This window comes from Mchenga conophoros, linkage group LG1 (assembly GCF_057382185.1).
Source record: "Mchenga conophoros isolate Kocher_MC1m ecotype Shallow Benthic linkage group LG1, M_conophoros_male_GT1.1, whole genome shotgun sequence".
Lineage (NCBI taxonomy): Eukaryota > Metazoa > Chordata > Actinopteri > Cichliformes > Cichlidae > Mchenga > Mchenga conophoros.
The window spans coordinates 10,340,409-10,355,458 of NC_140526.1; the positions used below are offsets into that span (position 1 = coordinate 10,340,409).

General features: G+C 42.2%; 1 protein-coding gene across 1 annotated transcript in view; it reads left to right on the plus strand.

Annotated features, from left to right (window-relative positions):
- The first annotated feature begins 2,642 nt into the window (after positions 1-2,642).
- The window catches only part of fto (FTO alpha-ketoglutarate dependent dioxygenase), a 114,699-nt gene continuing 102,291 nt past the window's right edge, over positions 2,643-15,050 (plus strand). The window contains exon 1 of the mRNA XM_085253553.1: positions 2,643-2,890. Coding sequence (XP_085109679.1) covers positions 2,771-2,890 — 120 coding nt within the window. The 5' untranslated portion in view covers positions 2,643-2,770. The remainder of the gene's footprint in view (positions 2,891-15,050) is intronic.

The following is a 15,050-nucleotide window of genomic DNA, read 5'->3' on the forward strand; positions in this document are numbered from 1 at the left end:
TGTTTATTTGTGATTTTCGCACTCACTGACAGGCAGAACTTTAAGAGCAAGTGTAACCCGTTCATGCGTTACGCCTGTTGTTCTGCGTTGTGTTCTGGCGTGAAAGTAAGAGGCAGGAGACAGTACTGAGTCTTTGGCTCTTTACTGCACATCTGCAACACAGAAATATGCGTTCGATCTGTGTGTGTCATGCGACTGCCAGTACACCTCTCCTCCGGCCATGCTGAAAGGAGCTGTGCCTGCAGCTTCATTAATGTACATTAATGTAATGAATCAAATACAACAAATTGTTTTAAAACATTAACTTAAGCTCTCAAAAACAAAAAGCACAAAATAAATAATATGTCACTGAAAAAACATCAAAACAACTTATAAGAACAATAAATGAAAGACTGCATCTCCAAAACATAAGAACATCTCCATACCTGCAACACAGAAATATGTGTTCGATCTGTGTGTGTCATGCGACTGCCAGTACACCTCTCCTGACGAAGGAAAAAAGAGTGCATGCTGTTAAAAAAAGAGAGACTGCCGCGAGTACGCTCTCAAGCCGCTAGCGATCAGGCTAACTTAGCATGCTAGCATTTTAGCTGCGTTCTCGACTAAAACTCATTATAAGTGTATATTAGTGAACTCCGCCCTCCACAAAACTTATCCCGAATGAGTCTCTTAATGACAAACAAAAACGCGGCGGTTCGGCTGTATTCACACTGCAGCTTGGGATCCGAACAAACTTTAATTAGCTGAGAGCAACGTGGCAGTGACTTACCTCCGGCCATGCTGAAAGGAGCTGTGACCGGGGCACACATGCACGCGCCTACGTCACCACGCAGCGCACACATGCACATGAACGCACACAGACTCAGATCACACAGGTAGGAGAGTGAGATGCAAAAATGACATATTTAATCCAAAAAAAAGAAAGTGTTTTGGGTGAAATTCACAAGTATTTAACACATATGTTACACAAGCTACTCCTGACCCTAGGTGTCAACACAGTGGATCTCACCATATGATATACCTTTAATAAACAACTTGATAGGATGCACCATACGCATGGAGTATAATTCTTAAGTCACAATGAATCTGACACCAATCCACCAATAAGCCAACAGTAATAAAAAAAAGCTTCTCTGGGAATTATTGGGCAAGGCATGGGGATCTGTCTGCCATTAATGGCCCTATACATTATGTTCATTCAAAGAGCCAAAAGAGCTGACAAAGTAAGCCAAAAATGTCAAGCAGAAAAACTTTACTTTTTTAAAATGTAAACCATAAAGATGACTGACAGTGGGAATTAGTGAATGATAGTTTGACACATAAAAGGGACATAGTTTAATGATGGAATGGGGTGATGGAGGTTGGATGTAGGCAGGTTTTGACATTGTAAGATCTAAAAGAAATTATTTACAGTGCCGTAAGATTTTTTTTCCATGCAAGTAGCTATAAAAAAAAGACTCTAGTCTGACATATGTTTAAAAAAAATCATATACATGCATGCACATGGATCTAGTTTTCGCAAAATGGTTCCAAGGATATTTTTCAGACATTTTCCCCATTACAGGACCAGGCCATAGAAGAGGAAATGTAGGTTATAAATAGGAATCAAAAGAACTCCCCCACCGATTATTAGTAAGAGAGTGGGGCATCTTTGAAAGTGGGACAGCTTTTGAGTATTTTACAAGACAGGTGAAAGAAACATGTGTGTTAAATCATCGTACCGGTTCACTTGGGTCAGCTCTACCATAAAAGAAAAGAGATTACAAAGGAAACTAATGAAGACACTGATCAAAGTCTGTAATGGTAATGTGTAGCAGGTGTTTCAGACCTTTGCAATCCGCCCCTGCACTGCCCTCCCGCCGCCAAAGCCACTTCATCCGTGAAACTTTCTCATGTATTTCACGTGTGCTTTGATAGGAACAATGGACAGAACATATTTCAGCACTATTCAAACTATGTTACGAGCAATCTGGTTCAACTCTTGAAAGGCAACTGTGGGTGATATACAAAGGCAGCCACACAGACGCTGTGCGTTTACGGTGCACTTTCATGATTGCTGGCGAGTTGAAAAGGGCTGACGTGGTAAAGGCCCACACCGGCAGGAAAAAAAGCACCTGGATTTGAGACGCATGCAAGAGTTGAAAGAAAGTTGGCTAGACTTGAAGTGGAGCCCGTTCAAAGCATGATTGCTATTTTTACACGTATCGAAGATGAAAGTGGCACTGTGCTTGATTTAAAAAATGAGGAAAGTACATGCAATAGCCTTAATAAAGACCTTAAGATTCTGTTGAGACTTTTAAATAATGATATCAATAATAGAAAAAACTCGGTAAGCAATAAATTCATTAAAAACGACATTTCGACTCTAGTACAAGCAATACTACTACTCAAAATTGCCGAATAGGTCTGTGACTTTTGCTTTCGCTTTAAATTATGTCTCTCACATTTTTCCTCTAAATGCCACAGCCATTTTAGGGGCTTAAAACACCGATTTAAAAGCCATGCTGACCGGCCTATGTGCAATATATAGATCTGTACCTGCGCCACACCTGCGTAGTGCAAAGTCTTGAGCGTGCCGAATCTGCTTCCGCCGCGAGCTCACGCTCGAGCTGGGAATTGTAGTTCTAAGTGTTACGCTTTTAAAATCTCCCCCAACAATTTCTCCACGGAAACTCATTTTAAACTGGAGAAATTGAAGACTGGAGTCTCGTAGAAATGAAATACACGGCTTCACTCGCAGACGCTCTTCCTGGCACGAAAATAGCGGGATATGCAGTTTATTCGTGCACTACAACGACCGACGTCGCCCCTAATGAAAGCGAGGCAGTGTAAACACAACTCCAGGAACATGAAAAGATCGGGTGACAGTGAGGGGGAGAAGAGAAGAAAGGTATTGATAGCGTTTTTCTCCGTTAGGTCTGGCATATTTCTAAGCCCTGTCGCTCTTTGAATATCTAATGCTCCGTATGTGATGCTGCTGGCTGCATTTTGAAGGCTAGAAAGCCGGGAATGTCAGCGCATACTTCACCTTGCCTGTTTCCTTTATTGTGTTTTCCATTTTTTCCCCCCACCAGTCTGCCACAATGAAGAATTACAGTTACGTTAAAATGGTGTTTTGCCACGTAGAGACACTGCCGATGAGAAAATAGAGGTTGCAGAGTAACGCCTCGACAGCATCCTACATCAAGTTGAAATACGATATGAATTACAGCAGGCTACACAATTATGAAAAAATAGTGGACATTGCAACTATTTCAATGCATAGATAGCTTTCTTTTTTTTTTTAATTAAAACAAACAAAAGACAGAGTCGAGGCTCAAGTTGGGATGTTATTCTGGTGTGAAGAATAAACAATGAATCACTTGTATGGCATCAGCAGCTGTGCAGCTCAGTCTAACAGTAAAAACAAAAGGTAAAGTTAGTGTGAAGTGTAGCCGGGATTTGGCATGCTGCCAGGCCAGCAGTCTCCAGCTGCTTCAGGCTTTACTACAGATGCAGTGGATAATGGTTTGTGCTCTGACATACAGTAGAAATGATAACCTATTGGCTAATGTTGCCACTGCTGTTGTTAAAGAACAACCTGTGCTAATGTGCCAGCTGTAGAACCTGATACTGAAAAAAATAGGATTTAAATAAGGGTCACATGATGTGAGCAGAGATGGGTACCTATGTGTTGTGTGTGCTGATGTGTCGAGCTTTGTAAAAGCTGGAACTTTGCAGTTTGTGGACATTCTAATGGAAGAGAGGAAACTGCTGTGCACTAGGCATCCAGGGCTGCTTCATCACAGTCATTTCTCTTAGCATCTGCCTATCTGCCTGTCTGTTTCTTCTCATATCTCCAGACTTGGACGCCGTCTGCTGTGGCGCATGTGTTTGGATCATGTTAGACAGCAGTGAAACTATGTAGGACGTGGTTCCTCCTGTTTATGAAAGCAGCCATGGCAGCCAGATGAGCGGCTCAGAGAGAGAACTCATTCTAGTTGGCCCTCAGGCAGTACTGCACAGACCTAATGGCTTAGCTGTCTTTCTCCTTAGATAAATAAAAGGATGAGCGAGAGAATTAGTAACTGCAAAAGTTCTTTAAAACTGTACAGCGGCCAAAGCGAAAGCTGCGTGCGTTTTGAACGGTTTTCACAATATCACTGGTTGTATAAAGACACAGTTATTATGTTAACTAATACCTTGGATATGATGGTTGTCTTATCTAGTAAATGAGTGTGTCTGCAATAGTGCCCAAAGTGAGAGATGCACTGTGATGGGTGCACTGTTATTCCGAGTTGTGGAATGCAAGCCCCAACAGATTAGTGCCAAATGAATACACAGTCTCCTCAGAAAATCCCATCACAACAAGTCAGTATAGCATAGACAGGTGGGGTGCCATGGCTTCTTTCTATATATCTTTTTTAAATGAAAGAGAACATTTGTCTGAGTCCCCGAGGGGAATTAACCCCACCTAGTCACACCAATTCACATTTATGTCATTTATTTAGGTTTTTCATCATTCAGGCTAGTGAAAACACTCACTCATCAGATTTCATTTTGTTTGTATCAGAAAAAAAAAGTTTTTATAGATTTGTACTTTGTCTTAGGTTGTCAAGTAGCTACAATTTCTTGAATTTTCTCATCATACTAATGTTTAACCTCTAGTACGCTAATGAATTTAAAACTTTTAAGTATGTTTTATCAGTGTTGTCATCACAGGATAAATTTCCACTCATGCCCTGGCAAGTGTGAAAACAGCACCGACCCTGTCCCTTAACCCGATGTTCTAATGTTGTCTTTGATGCAAGCTTGCCATTTGGACAGCGATGACAAGTATTAAGTGCTGTGGTGAAACAGGAAGTGTGTCTGTGTGCGTGAGCAGCAGGCTAAGTAATGTTCACACAGGGTCACCAGATGTTGTGAGGTCCTGGGCTCAAACCAGCCCATTGCTTAGATCAGCCTCATTGGTTTGTTCTGGTTGTGGCACCTAGTGCAAGCTGTTTAGGGTATTTAATTTCTAAACACCCATTAAAATGGTTTGTGTTTCCCTTGGCGATTCTGTTAAATTAACATCTACTGAAGTAAAAGCTGATTATGTGGCCACACATCCAGACATGGTTAATCAATTTTCCCCCACAAAATGTTAGCTGGTGAATTAGTGTAAAGGAAACGATTTATGGCAACTAATGCCGACGTCCTGTCATGTCAAGCCTGGTGTTTTAGCAAGAGGGGGGTGTCAGATTCAGCGCATTCAGCAGCTTTGCGCTCTGCCGGCCATCTTTTTCTCCCTCTAAACCCAAGCTACATGCTGCTTGCTCTATTAATGAGCCAATAATGGAGAAATAGTGTTAGGTACTGACATAAAACATGGGTATGGATACCTAAGGCAGGGTAGCACATAAGCTCCAGCAGAGCTAGATTTACACCTAGGTCCTGTGTAGAATGGTAGAAAGGGGAACAGTCAGTATGGGGGCTCTCACTGCTTCATCAGACCCCCGCTGGTCGAGCTGTGGAAAAGCCAAGGCGCAGAAAAATACGGCTGTGGCAGATAATGATACCATTACACTAATGGAGCTGGCAAATGAAGGAGAACCCAGATGCCTGCTTTATTACCAGAGGGGGTCATTTCCTCGCTGCATTCCTAATGGCCTGAGCACACAGTATTGATCAGGCTATCATGCTGCTAATCCCCTACAGAATTACTTATCGCTGGCTAGGTGTCGATCTGCCACATGCCCTGTGCTGGCCTTGCCGTTGGGCGGCTGCTGCATGTCCAGCAGGGACCCACTGGACCGTTCACCCAATCATGATTTAGGGGCAAGTAGGGATGGCGTCTGGGAGGTCTTCAACGATGGACTGGTTAATTCAATGTGTGTAAAAAAGAGGCAAATTAACCTAACAGCTTTGGTTTAATTAAGGAGCAGGCAGTGATGTGGCTCCACCCTCTTTATGGCCCCACTGGACACTGTGGAGCTGGTAAAGCTGTAAGGTTGGGTGTTGTTCTCAGTAATTTGGTTGTGCAGTAAATAAAAACAGGGCTGCAGCAGCAGGATATGTCTGCCTGGTTTGATTATAAAGATGTCTGTGTACTTAACTTTGTTTTAAGAAGTCTGTGTGCAAATGTGTTTCATTAGGCCAAAGACTTTCCCACTTCTGGTTCTGATTAGTGTGAAAAAAGAAATTTCAATTATTAATGACATTCATTGGTCGAACATGACTGCGAATGGTGAAGCCAGGGTCCATAAACATCAGAAATAAATAGGATGGTCAGGGCTCTTTGCCCAGAGCTTGACCTGTCATATACACGGTCTCTTTATCAGGGCCCTGTGTGTGTTAACATCCTCAGGCCATTGTAAGTGTGGCATCCTAGCATTAGCAGACCCCTCTTGTCACCTCTGGCCTTGGCTAATCAAAGTGTTTACCTTAAGGGTGCGCATTTAGCATTGCTCGTTAGGACTTCTCCAGTAGCCATAAAGAGGTATTTATATATTTCCATCTAGAATAACCTGTCGTAGCTAGGGAAACTAGCTATTGATCCAGGTATTTAGTCATTTCTTTCTGCGAGCCCCATCAATATTGTGCAAACATTCGTCCAGGCGTCCATTTGAGAGTTGACCTAAGCCCTGGCCTCCATATTTTGCTCCCATTGGAGTTCAGTGATATACTATTATGAAAAGTAAAATCAATGAATGAATATGAAGTTTGGTGTGTAATATAGCGCAGGCTGGCGGCCCCAGGTCTTTCATTGATCAACTGCGTGAGTGTTGGAGGGGTCTGATTAGACTGCTGCTGAGCTTTTCTTCTACATGTCTTTACACTGTTTTGCCTATTTGATCTTTGCTCATATATTTGTTTGGAGATGTTACAGATCATCATTTTTTTATTAAATCAGCCCACACAGAACTGTTCCAAGGATTTATGTCATTATGTGTACTAAAGTTAACCTAAGATAACACACAAATTAAAAATATTGCTGTTGTGTTAGTGATTTAGTTTAAATATGATTTCACTTTAGTCAATTTAACAAATAATTTTTGAGCGTATTTGCTACTTTCTTATTGTTATTGATAAAGATTATGACCACAGTAATGTGTATGTTGTAGAATGTTAGATTTTACAGATTGTGCATGAATGCTTACAAGTGCAGAAATTCTAAGAATGGCTTAACGAGTTTCTGTTTATTACAAATGAAAAAGTTGATTAGCAAATCATGATCATCGTGAAAAACCCTGGTTAATTTTCCTTCATTTCACCTTTCATCCATTCTATAATATTAGTCTTTGTTGAATAAACAGCATGATGATGCATGATGTCTACATTTGGCTTGCATGTGGAAGGATATAAGCTTTTATGGTCCACCGGTACTGTGCCAAGGTATGTGTTTAAATGACTTGATGGGGACTCCTATATATGGTAGAAATTACAGTTTGGTGTTGCTTGAAAATGCAATCCTGCAGTCATACTGAAAGAAGCATCTGCAGTGGTTTCTTCTAACCACTAGCTGCAACCTGCTCATCCAGATTAGTTAGTTGCTACTTGCTGCTAGGTGGTCATAATGTTGTTGTTCTGAACTGTGTACTTCTTTTACATATGGTTCTAATCAAAATTAATAGAAGAGTTAATAGTGCACAACGAAGTTTTCTTATAAGATCGCTCTCAAACAGCATGCTGCAGAGTGTTAGCTTGTCTTATAGCACAAGCATCTTCAATAGCAAGAACAGACTAGACAAATGTTGAAAAGAGGCTTGCATTATAATGACTTATAGTGACCGACCAAAAGAAGAACTTTATCTGGAGTTTGGAAGGTTTTTGGTTTAAAAAAATGTGACTTTCTTGCTGTCATTTCTGGGTGCGCTGCTTCTTTGCTTTTGTCTTCTCACCCTTTATGAGAGGAGTATGATAGGAATGATGTCAGGCTTAGGGGTTCTGTTTTCTGTCTTGTTAAATTAACAAAGATTTTTACACTGGCAAATAGCGGGCTCAGATTTATCCTTCCAGCAACTGGGAACCAAGCAGAGGGGTGATGATTGAGGATTATGCAAGGCTAATAGGGGTTTTTCCAACGACAGAATATTTTGTGCCCCAAAGTTTGGAACAATAAGTCACAATTGAGCTTTTTTTTAAAAAGCCCAACTTCGCAGCTCTCCTGTGGGAACATTAATGGGAGTGAGCCATATGTTGACTATATTTAAATGGCCTAAAAGTATAATAGGCAGCCTATTAAGACAGGAGGACTCTTTACAGCATTGCACAAAATATTTATTTCTTCTTAACAGAACAGGAGAATATTTTATGTATTGACTTGGTTGTGTGTTTTTATTTTATCCCTATTTCATGATGACATTTGGATGTTTTTATATTCTATAAAGCTTTGACAGAAGCCACTGTTTTAACTATAGTACTGTATACCTATATATTGACTCAGACATTAGGAAAAGAAAACTGTTAGACTGTTAGAACTGAAAAAAATGTAATGGTGTATTACAGCTACTTGTCATACATATTGTTTGGAAAGTTGATGAGCTGATGTGTTACACCCATATGTATATATAAACCAATGCTTTTCTTGCTATGCTATCTTTAGCATTTACAACGTAGACATTTTTTCTCTCCTATGGATGCAGTAACTAGGATTGTCCAAACAGCTCCCGACAACTTTGGTGCCTGTCACCCCCTACCGATCACCTCATATTAGTGTTGAGGCATTAGCCAAAGATGTCATCATATTTGAAAACAAGGCTGAGATGTGGATCATGCAAACTGGCCGACTTGGTCAGCCGTCAGATTCAATGAGATTACATCAACTGTGACCTGCACAAGTAGGGTTCACCTGTCAAGCATGTGGCCTGTCACAAAAGAGACATAGAATAATCAGTTCAATCAATAGATGTTGGAGGCTCATCGGGCTGATGCTGAATAAACATGGGGATGACCCTCTCAACTCATACACAGAGGCTAGAGCCTCCTGGGGGTTCATTAGCCACCCGAGGCTATGATCCAAGTGAGTTGTTATTCTTTGTTTCTGTTTGTTTGGCATTCTGGTGTCTGTGTGTGTGTTTGTGCACTTGTACGAATGTGCACTAGGTGTGGGTAGGTGGTTTGGGGTTGGGCGTATCTTTGAATAAATATTGTCTAATAATTATCTCTGTGTGTCGCGGCTGCCCTTGGTGTAACTGCTCGGAGAACATAAGACACAAGGAATCAATAAGCACCATGGAGGCTGGAAAGATTAGCAACTGCGATTGTAATAATGCCTCCTTCCGTCTGCACTTATTCAGTCTTCAGTGAAAGACATGACTAATAATCAGTGTTACCCAGAATACGTCCTATTGGTACTGGGTGTTACTAACTTTAGCTAACGCCATTAAAAACTGTTTCCCTGTGCAACGCCACCTGCATAGGACAGAGCAGTCTTCATGCTGTTTATTTGTGAATTTATTTTCCTTTACAGTGACTCACCTTTCCAATAAAGTACAAGTACCTACTGCTGGAGTGGTTGCACCACATCTGGTTTCAATGGAAAGTCCAAAACCCTTCATTCACAAAAGCTGCAGGAGACCAGGTTCACAAGGTGCTGTAAATACTAACTGTTAATTTGTACATCATAAGTTCTTTTCCATAAACGTGAGCAATGAAAGTGTGTTAAAATACCTGGCATTTCGCTTGTTTCTTTGCAGAAGCTCAACATAGGAAGTGCCTCCTGCAACCAAAGGCAGATTTCAGCTTTATTCATGTAGTCAGCTGGAGCTGCAGTTAGTCTCCTCTGCTAACCATCTTAAATGGAATACCCTTAGTTATTTTCTGCTTGTACCCAACATAATAATATGTAGTAATTTAGTGTTACTATGGGAAGAGTTTGATGGGAACGATGTCAGGCGTAGGCGTTCTCTTTTCTGTCTTGTTAAATTATCAGACGGTGATAATTTTACGGTGGCAGTTAAAAGTTAAAACAGAAAAAGACAAATTAATTTTGTGAAAACACACAAATGGCTTTAAAAATAACTTTTCCATCCTTAGTACATTAGGTTTAGCGCTTCCACCAGAGGATGTTAGTAACTAGAGCAACTTGCAGTCTGGAGTAGCTGTCTGAGTTATCCTGCATTTGCTTTCATGGAGCACTTTGTATTGCTCATTCCAGCATTTACTTGGCATCAAGTCTTTGAGAAGTGTTTGCTCACTTCAGGTGGTCTGTTCATGTCTCAGTGATTCTTTCTCTGAACCCCCGTGTGTTTTTTCTTCATCAGTCTAACTTTTCCTTGCATATGCGAGGGAGCCAACGACAGCTTGACTGGCATGCTGTCAGGCAGGTGATGCCTTTCCAATGGTGGAGCATCAGCCCTTTACTGAGTGCTTGTATGCGTGAGTGTGTGTGTGTGTAGAAAAAGCGGGGGTATTGTCAGGACGTGACCGGCACACTTTGCATGTTCTTCTCGAGACAGGTGCTTCTGGGCGAGCACTGGTGCATGACAGTTGCCTTTCATCGCTGTCTTCTCTACACTTAACCCCTGACCGGCCCTCCCTTCTTCCTCTAGCTCCTCATCCTCTTCTCTTCTTTCCTCCCTCCCTCTCTCCACCACGTCTGACCTCTTCTCACGGCGCCTCCCTCGGCCGTCCTGAGTGATGGACTGCGAAGGCTAGTAGGCGGCTTGCGCTTTGCATGTGATGGTGGTGGTGTGCTGCGGCAGGCTTGTCACAAGCCTAACACTGTCAGGCCTCGGAAATCCAGCTGTCCAGACCAAACTGCGCACACTCATTTCCACACACTTACACCCACACCGCAACTTTTTGTTCAACAGTCTGTAATTCCATCCACTGGTGCTGTCAAGCACTTGATCAAACGTGCATAAAGAAAGGAGCCCCTTGGCTGAATCCCATCCTATCTCTTCCTATCATAATGTAGGCAGATCTTCCCTCCTCTGCCTGTTTCTTCAACTCTGTTTATTCAGATGAGCCTGACTGGGGGGCAGCGGGTCACATCCACTTGGCTGGCTAAAATGGTCCTGAATCGAGGGTTGTCTCCAGTGAGATGAAGGGAGAAAAAAAACACAAGAAGGGGTTAGGGAGGGCTGCCGAGCGGTCATGTCAGGGCTGTTTTCGGGGTTGTTTGTGTGCGTGCGTGTGCGTGCATGTGTGTGTGCATGTGGCATGGCAGAAGTAGGGGTTAGGGAGTTTGAGGGTTCAGTTGTCAACCCCTGTGTCATGCTTGCCCTGGCCCCGTTATGTAGAGGGCATCTACTGTCATTTGTTTCAGGACTGTCTGAAGTGGAGTGAGCCGCAGAAGCATAAAAAGTAGTCAGCAGAGTGTAAGCTCTCAGGTGCCTCGACGTACCACACTTTAATTTAAAAGTACAAACTCAAACACTGTAGGTGCTAATCCCTTATTAATTTGACATGCCAAAGTTTGTCTTATCCAGTTTGTCTTTTGTTTTGGGGTTGCACTTTGAACCTCTGTTATTCCTGCATACATTGAAGATGGGGACTGATCCTGATGTTTTCCGTAGCACATCGTTACTGTTATATATATATATTTTTTGCCTCTTTGTTCTTTGAGCTTTATCATGTTAAGTGAAGTAGGTGGATTAAAGTCATTCTCAAAGCCAACTTTGGAGACGGCATACACTAGAAAGACTTTTTTTTTTTTTTTTTTTTTTTTTAACAGTTATTTTGTACTTACAAGTTTTTGAAGTTCATCCCAGTGAGTGCGTGTGTGTGTGTGTGTGCTTGTGTATCTGTGTTTGCATTTTAGGTGCATGTGTGCGTTTCATCTGACATGCATCTCCCACATTCTTCCCACTATGGGGAAAAAAAGCAAATGGTTAAGACTCTTTAAATTTGTTGTTTGAGTGTCAGCGAAGACATGAGCACTGCGCACGCCATGAGCTTAATCCAACAACAGCCTGCCTGCCATACTGTACACCCGCTATCTGCGAGTGAGTGGACCCCTTCCGCGCAACCATTGTCATATATAGGGGGCATTGTCACATATGAGATGGACTCATGTAAATGTGGTGACAAGCTAGTGTCTCGGCTGACTGACAGCACAGAGGGATTGGGCTAATCTGAGTGACTGATTTGAGGCATGCGGCAGCTCGGCTGTCCCCATAACTCCTGAGAAATAGACAGCTTCAGCAGAGTTATCTGTGTTTGTAAGTCCTTCTGCTGCACTGGGATGACAATAGGGATTAGTGCCAAGGTTCTTTAAACTGTTTTTTTTTTTTTCTTTTTTCTTTTTTGTGTGGGGGGGGCCTCTTATCGGTGTCTCGGCAGGATGCTGCCGCAGCCAGTTTTCCTTGACTGTCAATTAAAGAGGGGATCATTAACTTCAAGGGTATAAATGTTCTAACACTGGTATTACGTTGGAAAGCTAAGTCGCTGACAGATGTTCCAACTTTAATTCTCCACTTGTTTTTTTGTCCTTTAATTAATTTATGTATCACTATTCGGGTTTTAAATATTTTTTCTCCCTGTCTGCTCTTTGTTAGCCTGTAATCTCAGTTACCATGGTAGTCGCAAAGACGATTGGGCCTTGTCACTCGCCTGTGTTTCTTATGAGGTTCAATCGGCTAATGTATTCAATATCATCCAAACTGAAAGGTAAACAGTATCTAATGGTGCATGTGTTCCTGCACTGCCTCAATACAACCTGAAGTCGCTGGGGGGGAGGAGAACGGTACATCTGCGCCTAGTTCCCAGGCTTTTCAGGAGGACCCAACTATTTAGAATGGTGCTCGATAAAAACAAGAAGATCACATCCTGTATCTCTGTACATGTGCGGTTCTTTGGGAGGTAAAGGAAAGCAGTGTAATACTTTGGGGTTATCTTTTGGAGGCTTTTATGGCATTTTTGAAGCATGAGTACGACAGCTGTGGTTGAGATTTTCAGCCAATGCGCTGCAGTGGGATGTAGTGAAGGTATATTGTAGGTTGCTGCATGGAGGAAGAAAGAAAACTAGGGGATACGTTAAGGGAAATGGGAAAGAGAGAGGTGACAGAGACTGCTAATGGGCAAACTCTCTTTATCCACTGCCAGTGCCATCACCGGCACTACCCTGTTCTTTTATGACAGCTCTTTTCCTTTGTTCTCCACGTCGGCCCACTCACTGCTGGGGATTCATGACAAGTTTTCACGGGCTGATCAAACGCTGCGGTGACACCTGATTAGGATATAGCGCGTGTTTACAGTCGTGCATGGCGAGGACACCCCCAGCCCCCACCCCCGTTCTCAGACAACAACGGAGACTTCACCTTGACTAATTAAATTTGCACCTGCAATGCCAGCTGTGACAGCCACTGGAGGGCTACATTTATTTATGTCACTCCTTGCATACTTCCTGTGACGTTTAGGAGGCTGAGTTTGCACTAGCTCCTCTGTTGACTTGCACTGTGGTTTACTTCAATAGCCATCTTTATTGTGGCTGAATCTGCCCTGATGTTTGGTAAGGCGGGTTTGTCCTCCGTTTTGGAGGATAGGCGATTGTACCTGGAGCTGTGGCTAGTGGAGATGTGGGGGTGAAATGTGTAAAGTCATAAAATTTTAACGTATGCAAAGGTGTGAAATCCCTCTGACATATAATAATAATAATAATAATAATAATAATAATAATAATAATAAAATACTTGCACATTTTGGCAGCATTATTTTAACATTAACAACTTCCAGATATATTTCTGTAAATTTAGATACCACGTTTTATCATGTGGCAAAACAAATATATGGCAGTGTCATGTAGTGTTTGCTGGCATTCTGTGATTTTTCTAATTTTAAAAAGACTGAGTGCTGCCTAGTAATTGAATCTGTTTTATCTCTTCTGTTCCTTATATCTCATTTTTAATGGTTTTTGGGCGGCTTGTTTAAAGTAATGTGATTTGTGTGTTCCTGGATGAAAAAATACTTATTTAATCATGCAGCAGTGTGCATACATACCATATGTGTGCCTGTAGTGATGATCTGAGTGCGTGCGTGTTTATCTATCTAAATCAGTGTTGGGAGTGCAAAAGGCCACAGCTGAAGTGAGCAGAACATCAGTCACCCAGTAGCAGGAGACAGGAGGCTGATAATTTGTGGCTTTGCCCCCTCCTCTCTCCCTTTCTCTCTGTCTCTCTTTATTTCACCCCCCACAACTCTATTCTGCCTCCCCAGCCTCAAATTGACCAGGCTCGACTGCTGGTCATGCTGTATTACATGGGTTAGATGAAGTAATTATTTCTAGGCCACTGACTACAAGCAAGATTAATAGTTTTTGAAACGGCCATAATGGAGGGCTGACCTGCCATGACATAAGCATTATTTCAAGCTCACCTCCACTCTCATCCCTCTCACCTCTGGGCACCGGCAAAGTGTGATTTATACCTGGGCTAATGAGGGGAGGGAACCTTGGAGCCCGGAGCCAACGGCCTACTAGTCTAGTGTTAAGGCATGTTCCCCCAAATGTATGGGCAGTGTGGTCATCTGAGGAAGGGTGGTACAGTGATTGGTTTTTCAACAAATTAAACCATGTGATTAAAATACACTTTTTGCATTCAATTATTTCTTTTATTTTATTTTTTCATGAAACTTTAATAATTTGGGTTGTTCTCTGGAAAGCATTGGGCCTCATTGAGATCTTAATTAAAGACAAATTATTTGCTATTGATGCTGAAGCCCTTTGACCTGTGATTAATTGGTGTGTCCCCCCTAACTCTTGATGATCAGCAGCCTGAAAGATCACAGAACCTGGAAAGTTGTCACTAGGTGGCAGTTGGACATCATATTATCAGATGCACTCTCCTCTTCCTTCCACCACCCTCTTCCTCCCTCCCCTCTGGGCTAAGTACACCTCAGATGTCAGGGTGTTTTATTTTTATTGGATGAGGGCAGTGTGTAATGCATTCACCTCCGTTCCAGCCAGCTGTTAAATGCCCCGGAACATGGTCTGTTCAGGCTCCGCCCCGTTAACCCCTCTGATTGCCTGTAATAATTAGCAGAAGTGAACAGTAACTATGACACCTAGTGAGGGTTTGGAACAGCTTGTGACTCCTTGATAGAATAGAATAGAATAGAATTCAACTTTATTGTCATTGCACATGTCA